Raw genomic sequence first — 15,771 nt, forward strand, 5'->3', positions numbered from 1 at the left:
TTCCATATATATACATCCTTTCAGTCATTTTTATGTTAACGATGCTAAACTTAAAAAATAACAAGCTTATAGTAACATTAAAATGTCATATCATATCCAGTCAAACATTTGTCCATATATATATATATATGTGTGTGTGTGTGTGTGTGTGTAAATATATATATATATATGTTCTTGTAACTGTTGGAAATACTCTTAGTGAAAGATGTCAGAATCTGCAGGAGGTCCTTTGAAAACAAAGGGACTATCTTATTTCAGTGGTTTCATTTTCTCTCTGTTTTCTCTCTCCTTTTCTTTCTTTCCTTCTCTTTCTCTATAGTGCCCATTACTTTCTAGTATAATTCTCAGTCTTTGTGGGAAGGGGGAGGGATTCCCATTCAGTATTTTATACTTTAATATCTCACACGGGTCTGTCCACAGCGTATTGGCATGCGCTCAGGTTGGAAGCTGGGTTCTGAACACTGGCGTATCCAAAGCTGGAGTGCTGCTTGGCTTTAAGTCTCAGACTAGCCAAGCTAGAGTTACATGTGTCCCTATAAACATAAGGAGGTGTTGGAGGAGCATAAGGACAGGCTGGCGTTGGCACTGCAGAATTCAGAGAGGGATTGCTCAAGTTGTTCAAGTTATTCAGGCTGTTGAGGCTGGAACCAGGGACCCCAGTGACTGCAGAGGGCACCATGCTTGAAGACATACTCATGGAGGAGATGGAATTTGGAGGGGAGAACATGCTCTGAGAAGACAGAGGGTTGACATTCATAGAGTTGAAGAAAGGAAAGCTTTTGGTGGAAAGGGAGGCAGAGGTCAGGCCTTTGGCTGCCCAGTTGTTGTAAGAATAGCCGGGGTACATATCATCGTAGGGCTGCATTAGACCGTTAAATTGTGGACCAAAGCCATTTTTGCAAAGCTCAGCCTGCTGGTTTCTTTCTCTCTTTCTCCATTTGGCTCTGCGGTTCTTGAACCAAACCTTTAAAATAAATAAATAAATAAATAAATAAAATGGAAAAGGTCAGGCGCGGTTTAGTTATGCAAAAACTAAAATCACAGCACTTCGCTAATGGTGCCGGTAATACAAAAGATATCACGCGTTCTTCTGGCAAGAGAATTGACCAGTGTAAAACGGGATTGCATTTTTCACTATTAACAGACGTTTGTATTTAAAATGGTTATTCAAATCTACAACTCCCGGAAGTTTGCAAAATCGCCAAAGAAACTCTCCGGGAACCGCAGTGTACACGTTAGCGATTTTTTGTTCTATCACATTCAGACTGTATCAGCTGCAGATCATCACATAAAATATTTGTTTTAGAGCACGCATTTTGCAAATGAGTTTTTCTTTCGTGATTCCGAAACACACATTCGCGCTACAAAAGACAGCGCGTTTATATTTGCTCCCTGTCATTTTACACATGGGAGACATTAAGTGAAAAAAAAAAACCGAACAAAACAAACTGCAAATCGAATGCAAAACGCGTAGAAAACCTGCAGAGTTTTGCCAGGGGAGAAAAAAAAATATTTCCTATTACAGATAGAGGGGAAATACTAATAAATCTTGACTCAGCAGCTTGTTTAAACTGCAAGCTCCCCATATGCTAATCTTCAAGAACCCCCAAACACTTATAAACAAACGTGTTCTCCTGCTTTTTGGCAAAGTTTGCCTTTTCACAACGTGCTAAGTGAGATCGAAGGTCCCTCCCTCCAGACAATGGCGAAAACGTGTGCCTTTCTGCAAATCTTTCCAATCCACATCTTGGTGTCTGATTTGTCAGCCAGCCTCCTGCAGAGTTATTTTGCGTACTAGAGGCCTTCCCCGGCTCCTCTTTGTTTACACAAACGATGTTTTACATTACAAATCTCTAACTGTACAATTAATCCTTGACACAGCTTGACACACAGCTATAAACCAATATCATGCCCCACTCACATTCACAAAATATTGTCAACCTAAAGCAGCAAATGTTTCTCCAGCTATCTTCACAAAACATCCGTCAGTTATATTGCAGCTCATGAATAAAAATATACAGTGTGAAATGGTTGCTAAAATTACCTTAACATTTTATAATCCGATATTTTACCCACCAGTCTACTAACGACAGACAAAGAATGCAAAGTGACTGTTTTCAACAACAAACAGCCTAAATGAAGAAGACTACTTTTTAAAATGACAGTGCAATGGGGTTGACACCAGACAGATTCAGTTTGCAATTACATTCTGCTTGAATTAATCAACAAGCCTGATTTTTCCCTCTCCCTTTTTTATACTTCTTAATTACTCACTGTATATTTCTACTATTCCTTTTAGTCTGAAGTCTACAGCTGGCCTATTTTTAATTAAAATATATTTTTACTTCTAAATTTCTGTAGATTAAGCTAGTTCCTAATTTAAAACAGAGGTCTTTATTAATTTATTTTACAGGTCTACTCTAATTCTAAAGCATTTAAGACTAAAAAGTCTTTTCCCACAAATAAAACATGTTTTTCTATTAACTGTATTTTTAATAGTATCCTTGTACAAGTAGAGCAATAAATGAACCATGGGTTATATCTGAAAATAGCAAGGATCTCCGGATTCATTTTGGGGGTCTATTTTTGAGCGAGGGCCTCACAGTAATGGGACTGCATAGGATCAGGATTTGGCCCATAATCTTGATAACTTTTAGCACTGTGATAGTACCATAAATCTGAGGGGGAAAGGGTGGGGGAAGCGCTAGGGTAGTTATGAAACCAAAAGAAAGAGAAAATGCAAGGAAGGGCATGCCCTGAATGCCTATGAGGAAATAAAAGCCCTTGTGTATGTTGTATCTTTTTCTCATTAGAGGCAGCACAGGTTGAAGCCTGTTTCAAGTTGCTTTCTTGGCTAATGTTTTCATTCGCATTTCGATCAAAAGGAAGAGAGCACATTGCACAGTAAGGGCGGAACGTGCGATGCACCATATTCCAAGAAGGGAGATCCTAATCTGTCTCGCTTTGACATAAATGTCTTGCTCCCTGATGCTTTTGTGCAAAGGCTCTGAAGTTTTGAACGCAAACTGAAATCGAAAGCAGCTGCATTCGGTCCAACACTTCCCCCACCAGGCAGCATCGGGCTTTCGGCGTCTGTACCTACCCTGACTCTGGCTTCAGTGAGGTTGGTCCAGACGGCGATCTCTTCTCGGGTGGACATGTCCGGGTAGCGATTCCTCTGGAAAGTGGCCTCCAGCTCTTGCAGCTGCTGGCTGGTGAAATGAGTCCTCTGCCGTCGTTGCCTCTTTTTCTTGGAGGGATCCTCAACCCCGGCATCCTCGTTTTTACTCTGCTGGCCTTTCTCTTTCTCTGTAAAATAAGGGCACCCCGCGTTCAAAAGGCTGCTCCTTAATGCTACGAGAAAAGGCAAGTATTCCCCCTACAGAGAGAAGGCTCGTTTGATTGGATTTTGTTAACCTTATATTTACAGCTCTGTATGTGTATGCACCCCCCCCACACACACACACCACACACACGCTCTCTCTACCGTACAGATCGATGTATTTATCCATTTCTTATAGATAACAGAGAGAGAGACTACGTACAGACGATACAAATACAGCTAGAAGGTGTAGATAGAATATTTATCTGTATGTACATAGTTATGTATCCAGATAAATATCGTTACCTTGTCCGTACATATGTATTTATAATAAACACACACATAGTATTTCTTGGAGGTAATCAACAGACCTTGATTCAAATACACTTCCAAATACCAAAGTAAATGATAGTCGCTGCATGTGTTGTATCTCGCGCATTAAGGTTCACTGAGGATCTGACTACATAATTGTCCCGGTTGAATATCTTTGCTCTCGCCTTGTGGACCCTCTTGCCCCACAACTCCCTGGTTGAAGGGCGCCGAGGGGTCTCTCTCCCTTTCTCCGCAGCTGGATGCTGGGGCACTCCATAGCCAAATGGGAGCCGCAGTGAATCCCAATGCAAACCCGCCGGAGAGTCCCTGCAGAAGCAATTCATTATACGGGGGAAGGGTTTTCCCTATGCTCCCAATGAACACACAGACCGAAGGCAATCAGCCGGGCTCTGCTGCCGGGAGAGGCACTCAGAGGAACCTCAGTTGCGGTTCCAATTCACCTTCCTTCACTCAAGAGAACATAGGAAGAGACTGCGGGTGGGGGTTGCGGGGTGGTCGGCAGCGAGACTGAGCTGCGACACAGGGTGATGCAGAAGTTACCAGGGGGCTTTGTAAGGGGGGGGGGTGTGGGTGTAGCCTCACCCCGGGATGGACTCTGTCTTACCTGCGGCCTCGGGGCTGGAGGTGTCCGAGATGGTGTGCACCTCCAGCCGGTGTTTGGAGGAGTCCAGGGAAGAGCGAGGCTGCCCCGGCGCTACAGCTGAAGCCATGGCCAGCGGCGACTGGTGATGATGGCAAGAGGATGAAGAGGAGGAGGAGGAAGGTGAAGTGGAGCACAGTTTATTCCCGGCTCCCAGGCGCTCCAGGCTTAAGGGATCTTTCATGAAGTTCATCGGCAAAAGAAAGCCAAATATTTCTCTCTCTGTGTGTGTCTCTATGTATATATGTATAGCGATGTATATAGAGATATATAGACACTGCACCCCCGCTCCAAGGCGCAGCGTTGCAGAAGGTGCGGGCTCAACTCCCCGTATGGCTCCCTGGTCCAGTGGGAGACAGAAAAGCAGCAGCAGCGGCCAGCGTTCAAGAAGCAACTTGTTACCCTTTCAACTGAAAGAGTCCTAAGAAGTCTAATGTGCAAGTCCAGCCAGCCTTAGCTAAAGTCTCAAGGAAAACACACACAGAGGCACAGGGGGTTTTCTTTGTGGCGTGAAGGCAGCACGAAAAAAAAAACGATTAAAAAGAAGGTAAATTCGACCCTATAATAATAATAATAATAATATTCCTAATAATAATGAATAACCATAGGAACCAAGTCTCCTGACCGACAAGCTAAGGCGATGGCAGTGTCAGTAAGTGTCAGAGTGACAGGGGCAGGTAGATGATATTATATCCAAGGCAGCAGCAGCCCTCCCCAGCTCAGCCACTCTCTCTTGTGCACACATCTAGGCGCAGCACCCAGGCGAGCAAGGGACCCGATCAGCTCAGCCACTTCCCTGTTTGCCCAACATCTTAAAACCAGAGGAGGCCTTCCCCGGGCAGTGATGTCACCCGACCCCTTCCCTCCCCCGCCCGGGACCCGCTGCTCGGGGCAGGAATGATGTCGCTCCGGACCAATCAGGAAGCGCTAGGCGGAAGGCCGACTATCATAACCGCGACCTATCAGAGAAGCAGGGCTGGGCTAAGTAATTCACTCTGCGGGACCAGAGGCTTGTGCAACCTGCCGTGCCTAAATTGCAAGAGATTGGGTATATAAAGGAGGTGATTCCAAACGCGGGTGAAGGCATATGTGTGTGTCGGGGGGTATGTCTGTATAGACCCACACATTGTTATAAATAACATTTATTGCCGTTCCCCAGTGATATGGGGAAACAACATACTTTGCTGGCTTCACAATTTTCTACACTGAAAAGCAGGCTGCTGAGGGAAAGAAGAGGAAACAAATAAAACCGAACTAATCTTAAAATTTCAACCCCAGCTGGCATGGATATTACCCTCGTCTTAAACAGCTTTTCTATAATTGCGAACAAGACAACTGGCGCCTTATAAATCCGATTTACAAACAAACAAAACCTAGCTTGTCAAAGAGAAATCATTCTTTTAAGCATGATCCTAGCAAGTGTTTAGTACTATAGTCTCGTTTTACAGATTTCTTGGATAGAAACGACAACACTAAAAATACCACGCAAGTGTAAATGCCCATTAATAAATCAAATAGATAATACATTATACAGCGTTATACCAGTTTGACTAACGGATTTTTTTGCCGAAAAATGGGTAGTTTTCGAATTATAGCAATCTTTTAAATTTTATTGGAAAGCAATAAACGAGATTCTCTCTAGCTGATCCTTACACTGTATTTGTAAACCTTTAAATTTCTCACTTTTCGTTTACTATCTTGTTTATTTTCTTGTGATAATTTCAAAGAAAATAAAACCACGAAAATCTCATTTTTGTGCAATATATATCCATCCATTATTTCAAGGAGATTTCAAACAACCGATCATAAGGACATTTTCTAAATTCCTTTTATTTTTAGAGACCATTCCCCCCCCCCGTCATGAACAAATTACTAAGTAAAAGCAAAATTATCTAAAGGAAAGAGAACGGAGAAATCTAGAGCAACAATGTGACTACGATGAATCAGACACCGCTAACGCCGAGATATTAGGGTGATGGGCGGCAGTATAAAACTCTACCATAGGCTGCGTCTCAGAGCACAAACCAAGAGCTAATCTCCGTCCTACATTCTGATTTTGTTTACATGTCCTGCTATATTACTGCAGTAGTTGTTGGTGTGAGATAGAAATATGGGGAGTTCTTCAGCAAATCTCACATTGTGGAGATTGTGTGTCCTTCCATGTTGGCCACATGACTGGAAAGTTCTTCAGTCAGAAAATGGGCTTGTCCCGCAGATAAAGCAAGAGGCAAATATATTTGAACATATCCGTTTGTCTCCTTTGAACCCAGTTGCAAGAAAACACCTTATCCCAAATATTTGCAATAGACTCGGGAGTGGGCCATAGCATGGGGTTTTAAGTAGCACCCCCATTGATTGGAAGAGTTCTGCGTAATGACACGAACTAATCCAGACACTGCAGATGTATGTGCGATAAGATTGTTCCTATACTTATAATTACTCTTCACAATTCTAGATGTCTGGGAGTTTCCCACAGATGTGAACTTTCTTAAGCCAGCATAACTTCCAAGCTTCCCTTTCCTTTATTCATTTTTTGACAGGTCCTTCTTATTAGTGGATGCTCTTTCTCTCAGTATTATATTTTGCAGCCTTACTTATCGCTAAATTATACATATTACTTTAACAGCCTGTTGGTAAAGAAGGTTAAATTAATTTACATTCTGCTCATTATCTGGTGTTTAAATGACGTGTTTTATCCCTGAGATTTGGCAAAGAATCTCTTTCCTCAGACCCCACAGCGTTTCGATGGAGACAATGCTCTTACATTTGTAGTGGATTTTAATCTGATAAGACTCTAATTTGCTTAAGTCTTTTAAATAGGGGGTTTTAAAATGATTCTAGCCGTTTTCTTATTGAATTTCCGCTAATTCCCCCAAGATCATAAAGTATATGTGCAAAGTAAATATTTCCTCCCTTTGCACCGGCAGCAGATGACCTATAAGTAAGTCAATATGAATCCAGCTCCTTTCTGCACAATTTGTTTACTAATCATATTTCAGTTTCTTCTTAACCTCGCTGTACTACTGTGGTCCTGTACTCATAAATCCCCGAAGCCCTCGTTAATGAAAGGACTCCAATAGGGCGAAACCAATGCCTCCCAGTGTCATTATTTTAAACGCAAGGTTGGGACATTCCTGCGCATTAGATTTGTAGGTTCAGAACTTCAGCAAAGTAAGTTCTCTCTGAGCAGCATTTTAAAGGAAGCCCGGGATGTGGGTGGGTGGACAAGGCTAATATAACAATTGTTATTTTCTAAATCTGTATTTCAATATTATGTTGAAAATAACGGGGAAAATTAGAGAAGTACGAGACCCTTATTACCTTTAAACGATTTGTAAAGGAATAAATCTCTCTCTGGTTAAAGAACAGAAGCGACACTGGGAGAGGGGTTGGAGGAAAAAGATTGCAAGGCTTCTATTTTTATCTAGGGCTTCCACCTTTAAATGTGGAGTATGGGCAAAGTGTGTGTGTGTTAAGGGTGAAGAGCTATTCTTCATTTATATTTTTGAAGATGGGGCTTTTTAGTTGAGACATGCAAACCTTTCCTGGGATCCTGGGATTTAACGAAAAGACATATGTATGGTTTGGAAACTGCAAGGCACTTATTATGCACTTTGTGGGTTCCTCTGTAATGGGATGCTATGTCGAATTCTTACTTGTTTGGTCATAAATCATTATGACTTTTTGCCTCTGTCATAAAGCTTAACGTTGGTCAAATTCGTACACAAGACTCCACATCCGCAAATGCACTGTATAACTCGTAGTCAGAAAGGGGATTTAATGTTCTCAGATAAGAGATTGAATTCGGTTTCTTTTCCCCTCTTCCAGACAAATGGTTTGGCGGTTTTTTTGGGTCTGACATAGAGCCATACTGTTTTGTCACTGTATTAAGCAACCGATTATGCATTATAGTCTTATTTAGTTCCACAGTTGTTAGATTTTACTGTTCAAACCCGTTTGAGAACGCCCTGCAACAGAGTCCTAGGGATTGTTCTTTAGCTTAGAATGAAACGAAACTGTCAGTTCTCAACTGCGACTCTGCTATGGACTTCAACAATGGAAGAATATGAGGATGCGTGGCCAACCACACTCGTTTTTAATAGGCATTTTTAAAAGTTTATAAATTGGAAACTCTGTATGTTTGTCTCTTTAGTGGCTCTCTCCCTTCCCACATTCTGGTCCAACTTCTTAATTAATCAAAGAACAAGCGCCCACCCCACCCCACCCGGCTTTGACGTCTTTATTGTCAGCTCTTTCCTGTTTCTATTAGTATGTCAAGAATAATTACACATGTAAGTGACTGCAGAACCATGCTTTCTATCTACTGCACAGCACACAGTTTTAGTGACTGTTGCGCATTTGAAATTCTGAGTTGAAGGATTAGGCGATTTATAGTTTGCAGAATCCCTTGGTTGTTAGAATATTAGGCGCTGATGGAAGAAAAAACCTCAGCTCTGTCAAGATTCTTTTGACAAACCCTGGACTCCCTTTGGGTTCCTTTGCTCTAGTGGCTCTAACTGGCTCGAACTCTTCCTTCTCCTATCTGGGTTCTAGATAATAGATCAAATGGGTCCCCTCCCCTTGTAAAAATCTGGATTATGTTAAGAATCACGAGAGATTTTTTTAAATATAGAACCGTCCTAAAGAATTTGAATAGAATGGTCTCAGTTATGAAGCATCTCCGGGAACCTAACGGGCTATTTTAGGCCCATTTCTACCTGAACATGTGTGTAGTGGAGGGTTGGAGTGGGGAGAAGTAGGAATAGAGACATATTCAGGTATAGTCAGAAGGGAAGGCTGCAGTCACTTATTTACAATACTGTGATTAAAACTCCTCCATTGCTTCTCCCCCTGTCCTCTCCCCCTCGCCCGCCCCCGCCAGCCATGAGGGTAGCTAACATTCGGCATTAGTTGTCATGGTGACCATAAATCAGATAAATCCAAAAATACCCACCTTTAATCTGAGATGAAGTTTTTATTTCCCTAGCGAAATAGTATTTTAAAAGCTGTCAGCTGACAAAAAAACCCCAACCTAATTGTAGTAACCCAAGTAATACATTACTGCTAAAGGTTGAAATTAAAATGTCAGAAGTTGTTTTATTTTTTAATTCCGGTAGAATCATTGGTTCTCTTTAGATTCCAGATCCTCACAGCCTCTGTGGAATAGGGATTTCAGAAGGGAGAAAACAAACAAAGAAGCAAAACAAAAACCCAACTCCTTTGATTGTGGGCAGATTTCCTTTTGTAGGGTTTCTTGCACTTTCCACTGAAACAGCTAGTGCGGGCCACTGTGAGGACAGGATACCGGAATATATATCAAGACCACTGGTCTGATCCATTATGGTAAATCTTATGTTTCCTGATCATTTGTAACCGTTAGGCGGACGGGGGGGGGGGGGGGGGGGAGACGATAGTCCAACTTCAACGGGCCAGTACCCAGAACCCTACAAATTCTGCACAGATTTAAATTGATCTCTGAATGAGAGAAAGAGAGAGGGAAAGAGAGAGCGAGATCTTGAAACAGGAGCTCAGATGACCTGCTTAACTGGATACTGCTGTGTTTGCAAGACATACTGCAGGTATTTATTTTCCCACTTTTGCCTTCATCTACTATAAGATCATTGTTTCTAGACGTAATACTCTCCTAAATGGATAAAGTGGTTCTTATGTAGAGTCTCCAGCTAGTCCTGTTGTCTTTTACCTTTGGCTTGTTGTCTTTCGCCTATCTTGGATTACCGGGTATTCTCCTAGATGGAGAGCCATTAATTACCCATTCAGTCAATATTAGGAAGACGACAAAGCTTTTTACATAGGATTAAGAAGACATCAGATTGTTCCATTAGTATATTCCTCCTCACGAATAAGCTTTCGTTATACATTTAGTTTTCCCTGGGGTCAGTCTAACAACTGCTGCATCTATTATTGTGAGACGAGGACGGAAAAAAAAATCAAAGGAACAATAAGTAACTTTTAATTTTCATTTTGCAGAGAATATTTGAAGGGAAACTTAAATTTGGGATAGTAACTGCTATAATCGCATTGCCCCTGGAGAGAGAATCAGTCCCAATCAATTGCGGAAACACTGAAACGTAGTGTATGACCAGAGTGTGTTGCTGATTTAGAAACGGGAAACCGCGTTTCTCTTCCTTCCAAGGCTCCCACCTTTGCTGTTCAGCTCCCAGTCTCTCTCTTAGTCCTAGGCCCTTCTTTGCTCTCTTAGGAATCTCTTTCTTTCCCAGGCCAGTTTCTTTTCTCTTATCTTACTCGGGCCTTTCTTCTTCAGGTTTCCCTCTTTCTTTCTTCTCAAGGTTATTTTCTCTGATTTCCTCCAACTGGCCAGGCTGCTGTTAGGAAGCCAAGTGCCAATGGTTTCTCTACCCCTTTTTGGACACGGTTGCCATCCTAAATTACATTTTGGTACTGACACTGTTCAAGCAGCACATTGTACTTCCTGCCATGCATACTTAGCTACGGTGACATTTTGGTGGACTCATGTGGCTTTTCCACCATATCTGCACTGGCGGTGCCAGGGAAATTTGTATCTCGCTGAACTGATAGGATACAGAGATTTTCAGTTAGGCCCGTTGAATATCTATCTATCTATCTATCTATCTATCTATCTATCTATCTATCTATCTATCTATCTATCTATCTATCTATCTATCTATCTATCTATCTATCTATCTATCTATCTATCTATCTATCCATCCACTTACACACGTACACTAGGGTAACTGTTGATATTGGATTCTTATAAGAAACTAGACTATGAGTGGAGGGGCCACAGAGGGTTACCAAACTTGCAGAGTTAGCTTTTAACTTTTGTAAAAATAAGTGATAAATATCTTCTTTAAACAGTGGTGTACCTAACTTTGCAGGGGAATACATACATAAAGCTGAATGAGTGGGGGCTTTTCTAAAAGTGATGTTAAATTATTGAATATTCAGCCGCAAATAATTAGTTTAACAAGTTGAAATAATCAATTTGCGATGTTGAGAGCGATGGAATAAGGCAATATGTTATTTCAGCATTATATATTATGAGCCTGCTATTCCATGACTGGGTTATTAATTACATAACATGATTTCTAATGTGGAATTTACAAAAAGATATATAATAATTGCATATACTCAGCATGCCCTATCAAAAAGGCCAGGGCACTGCACAGAAATTAAAATGAAATAATAATAAACAGTACTTATAAAATGTGAGTCCCTCCTGACCCGCTCCCCCACTACACAGTTTAAGTAGTTTTATGTGGTTTGTCACTAAGAAATACTTTTCCTAAATTCCATTTTATGGCTAAATATAAGATTAGTAAATTTGCATTTGAAATTATTTGTAGCAAGAATATGTTCATGTAGATATTAATATGACTGTGTACATTCCCATTTATTCCAATAAAGCCTTTATTTTCTGCTGAGCTATGAAAATGTTCAGCACTTGCAGAAACTCAACAATCCTTTGTATTTTGCAGGCTGTCTTCCTCTGATTTTCCCCTCTTACATATCTTTTTTTCTCCAAAGTCACAGTGACCCCCAACTGTAATTTGACAAAAGGAACTATGGCAGGATATGCTCCCAAAGAATAATTGTTTTGTGTCTCTGATACCTGACTTCCTAACACAGCAACTTAAAAGCCTTGACAGAAGGGGAAAGATTTGTCAGAAGTAAATGACATAAAAGATTAAATCGTTTCATTTCCTTCTAACTACGCGATACAAAACCAAGGTGGATTAAAAGATTTAAAACAGAAAAAGAAAACAAAATAATGTAAGTAAATAAGGAAATATACTGCTTGTATTATTTTCAAATAAATCATCCTAACAACTGAGGACATTCCGGGAGTTATAATTATTCATTAGGTTTCAACAAAACGGTCTGCATTTATACATAGCTCTATATAGAACAAATTCCATGAAATATTACCATTTAAAAAATCCAAAAAATTGCCAACAAACTCAAGGTATTCAGCATTACTTCAACACAGAGGTATATTTTAATTAATGGTATTAAATATGTTTGGATAGCAATTTCCCCTTCAGTCTGAAGGGTAAAAAATGGACTTATCGATATTGCACTAGGCAGGAAATTTTACATGTAATACAATAATCCGGACTCATAATTAATGGTTAAGAAAATAACCATTTGTTTCTCAGCAAGGGAAGTAAAAACTACCATGTCATAGAGCATATGTGGATATTACTTTTATAAATACTTAGAAGAATAAAACTGGCTTGTAAGGACTCATAAATTTATTATAGCAGAAAGGTCCCCACTTTCCCATTAGCTCCTGCTGTAGTCTTTGATTAAAACCACCTGTTCATTGGGGAAAAAAAGGTGAAGGGTAAAAAGGCCTTTGTTATTCTCAAACCATATATAAACCAATGTCATCTTTCCTCTCTACATTATTTAACAGCTATTACTTGTGGATTAAAAAGTGCAAAACATTGATAATCCTTATTTGTGCACAATTTAATATGATGTATTTTTTCGGGATGACAAGTTATTGGGTCATAATACTTTAGGGTTTGGAATTGTTTCTAAGCTTGATTTTTAACCATTCTTTGGTCTAAACATTTATTTTTATAAGGAGCTGTCAAACAGTGATTAAAACTTCCAAACGGGGAAGGGGGGAATGAACAATTGCAAATCACTTGATGTTATCTGAGAAATATTAAGCTATTTAGCCAAATTGGGTTAATACTATATTCTTACAAGTAAGTGTTTAACCACAAGACCAGGAATACTTACATTATCAGTGCAGTCCAGTTTCCTGTACTATTTATTCACTTTAATATATTTTATTTAAACAAAATTATGCTTCTCTTGAATTAAATAGGAACGTGAACTAGAGAGCTTGTTTTCTTCTTTGTAATATGTTTGCATTGATGTTTTTCTTTATTACATTTTGTATTCACATATTAGAGCCACTAAATCTTGAATCAAAAAGGGGGTGGAGAGATCCTCCTATCAGTGGTTTCCTGTGTCTCTTTATTTATTTATTTTTAAGAAAAAAGACATTTCCGATGTTTAGCGCAGATAGTTACCAAAATTATTCTTATTTTGAACTTTTAGCAAAAATTTTTATTGTGAACTTTAATTTAAAAAAATACTGACGAAGACACTTCCGATTAGGTGCACAAAGAGAACATTTTAAAGCACAGCAAAAATGTGCAATGAAAGCGTATGAAAGGGTCGCATCAAAAGGATGCGGATACATCCAGACAGTCCACTCGACAGATCCTGCTGCACTCCTTACTCAGGCAACCCCTCTTCCCTCCCCGTTTTGAACTCCGTGGGAAGTGTTGCCTTAGCAAAAGAAAAAAGAAAAAAAAAGCACACAAGCTGGCCCTGAAAGTTGTTATTCACAACACGTTATTGCACGCCGCTGTTTGCACGGGGAAAATACCTCGCCAAGAATATCCATTTTTAATTGGGTTGCACTCCCCACAGCAAAAAACCTGGACCCAGTTAACTTTTGGCAAGTGGGCAGCATTGTCCAGTTTCCCCCGTTTGTTGCTTCTCTGTGCAGTGGCGCAGATGTACAGCAGCAGAGGTCGCTGTTGGACCGCGTTTTAGCTCAGGACCGGCCTACCTTCCCAAACAAGAGCTAGAGAGAGAGAGTGGAGGATGAGAAAGGAGTTTGGGAAACTTCCTCTGCAAGTCCCCTATCCAAATAACAACCAACACACTTTGCGCCAGAATCCAACCAGGACAGGGCACTGCACACCTGAGACAAGCCCTTTTAGTTAAAAAAAAAGAGGAATAAATAAAGAGGGAACAATTAAGCATCCAACACGTTGGACTCTCTCTCCCCTTTCTCTCACTCACCAGTGATAAGGTGAGTGGGACCGAAGGGAGGCGGCCTGGGGGGCTCTCGCTTACCATTGGCGCTGGGATGCTGCCTCCCGAAGAGCTTGCTGCTGGTTGCCTCTTTCCTGCTCTCTGGAGGGTCACTGAATTCCCCCTTTTTAATATCAGAGTCTTTGGAGAAAAGACATTCAACTGTAGAAGGTTGCACCCCCACTAGAGAGAGGACGAGAGAGAGAGACAGACAGAGAGGAGAGGCTGTCAAACGTAGAACTCTGCCAAATCACCATCATTGTGAACATTACAGTCCGCGTGAATTTCACCGCAGTTCAAATAATTTAAAAGTCCAGAAAATATTGATCTTCAATTTTGTTGACCATTAAAGTATCAGCTCTCTGCGTAGAGAGAAAATAGTATTTGATCAATCGGCACATCAGTATTTGTAAATGTAATATGTGATTATAAAAATATAAGTGCATCTCTCTCTCTCTCTCTCTCACGGATAATACACAGCCACTTACATTCGAATAAACTACTCTTCTCCACACATAAAGAATTTCATATGAATCGATCGGAAATATTTGTCTTACCTAATTGAACACAAGCCGATACTAGCTTACGACAGTTGGACTCCATCACCCGTTATCTGTAAAACATCAAATGTATTGGATTTTATTTTAAAAATGCTTACTTAAGAAAAATTAAACGTCAAAGGAGACGTGCTGTAGTAGTCAGTGTGCAGCACGTTGCTAACATATTTTCGTAACGATTTTTACAAAATACATTTAAAAAAAATCAGAATCAAGTTCACCTACTTGTCGCTCAGAAAGGGACACGCTGGTATTAAAAGGCAGTAATAATGATCACAGTGATCAAGGCGATCAAACATTTCTGCCTTTACTCCCTTTGAAGAATCGCATTGTTTATTTGTGAATGGCGAACGGACTTTTGTAGGCACTTATCTAATATTTTAAAACTTTGCAACCAAACTTGTCCTTAGCACATTTTAATCCTGTTGTTTATGGATTCATAATTTTCTCAGATGATAGAATACATGTCATTTGTCTTTTGTACAAGCTGAGTTTAAATGAGACTGTCATTACATTTGATGCAGTAGATTTAGCTTTCCTATAATTAGTACAAAAGGGGCTTCCTACACTTCGCACTTTTAAGTAATCATCGACTTTAAAATCACGTTAAGGTTACTAGGGGGTAATACAACCCTGAACTAGGTTCGATTTCATTTCATTGTATCTTTTTCTGTATTACCTTCTAAAGGCTACCACGACCCCCTTTGGTCTAGGAAAGCCTCGTACCCCATTGTGCTCTGCTGTCTGTCCAGCGAGGTTCAAATAGTAAACCACGCACCAATGGAATAGTTGTAGTTCAGAGCAGATAAAATAGTAGCACAAGCGGATTGCAGAAGTGTATCCTAGGGAGAACATCTTTTCTATTCATTAAGGATAACGCCGCTGATTACACGTGCTGCTTCCCTGTTCTGGGGAAACCTGACAATGCGAGCCCGGAGCGTCCTCTTTCTAATCTAGCTGGCCAGGCAGTGGGAACCCGGTCTGTGACAGTTTAGGATCGCCAGCCTGGGAGCCCTCGCTGGTCGCGGCAGGAGGTGCGCCTTCGCTATCCCTGTGCCAAAGAGCAGCAGTTT

The 15,771-nt window shown here is 40.6% G+C and overlaps 1 protein-coding gene across 3 annotated transcripts; it reads right to left on the reverse strand.

The window, feature by feature from the left end:
- Positions 1-400: 400 nt before the first annotated feature.
- Positions 401-14,744, reverse strand: PITX2 (paired like homeodomain 2). 3 transcript variants are annotated; one of them, XM_073340053.1, is made up of 4 exons: positions 14,699-14,744; positions 14,184-14,282; positions 3,104-3,309; positions 401-964 (listed from the first exon to the last, which is right to left on the reverse strand). In XM_073340053.1, exons 1-4 carry the CDS (start codon positions 14,742-14,744, stop codon positions 401-403), a joined length of 915 nt encoding a protein of 304 aa, XP_073196154.1. The 3 variants fall into 3 exon arrangements, with proteins under 3 accessions (XP_073196154.1, XP_073196153.1, XP_073196152.1); XM_073340052.1 differs by having other exon boundaries at positions 14,184-14,324; XM_073340051.1 differs by lacking the exons at positions 14,184-14,282; positions 14,699-14,744 and adding an exon at positions 4,260-4,488.
- Positions 14,745-15,771: the final 1,027 nt, after the last annotated feature.

The sequence above is a fragment of the Lepidochelys kempii genome, chromosome 4 (genome assembly GCF_965140265.1).
Source record: "Lepidochelys kempii isolate rLepKem1 chromosome 4, rLepKem1.hap2, whole genome shotgun sequence".
NCBI lineage: Eukaryota > Metazoa > Chordata > Testudines > Cheloniidae > Lepidochelys > Lepidochelys kempii.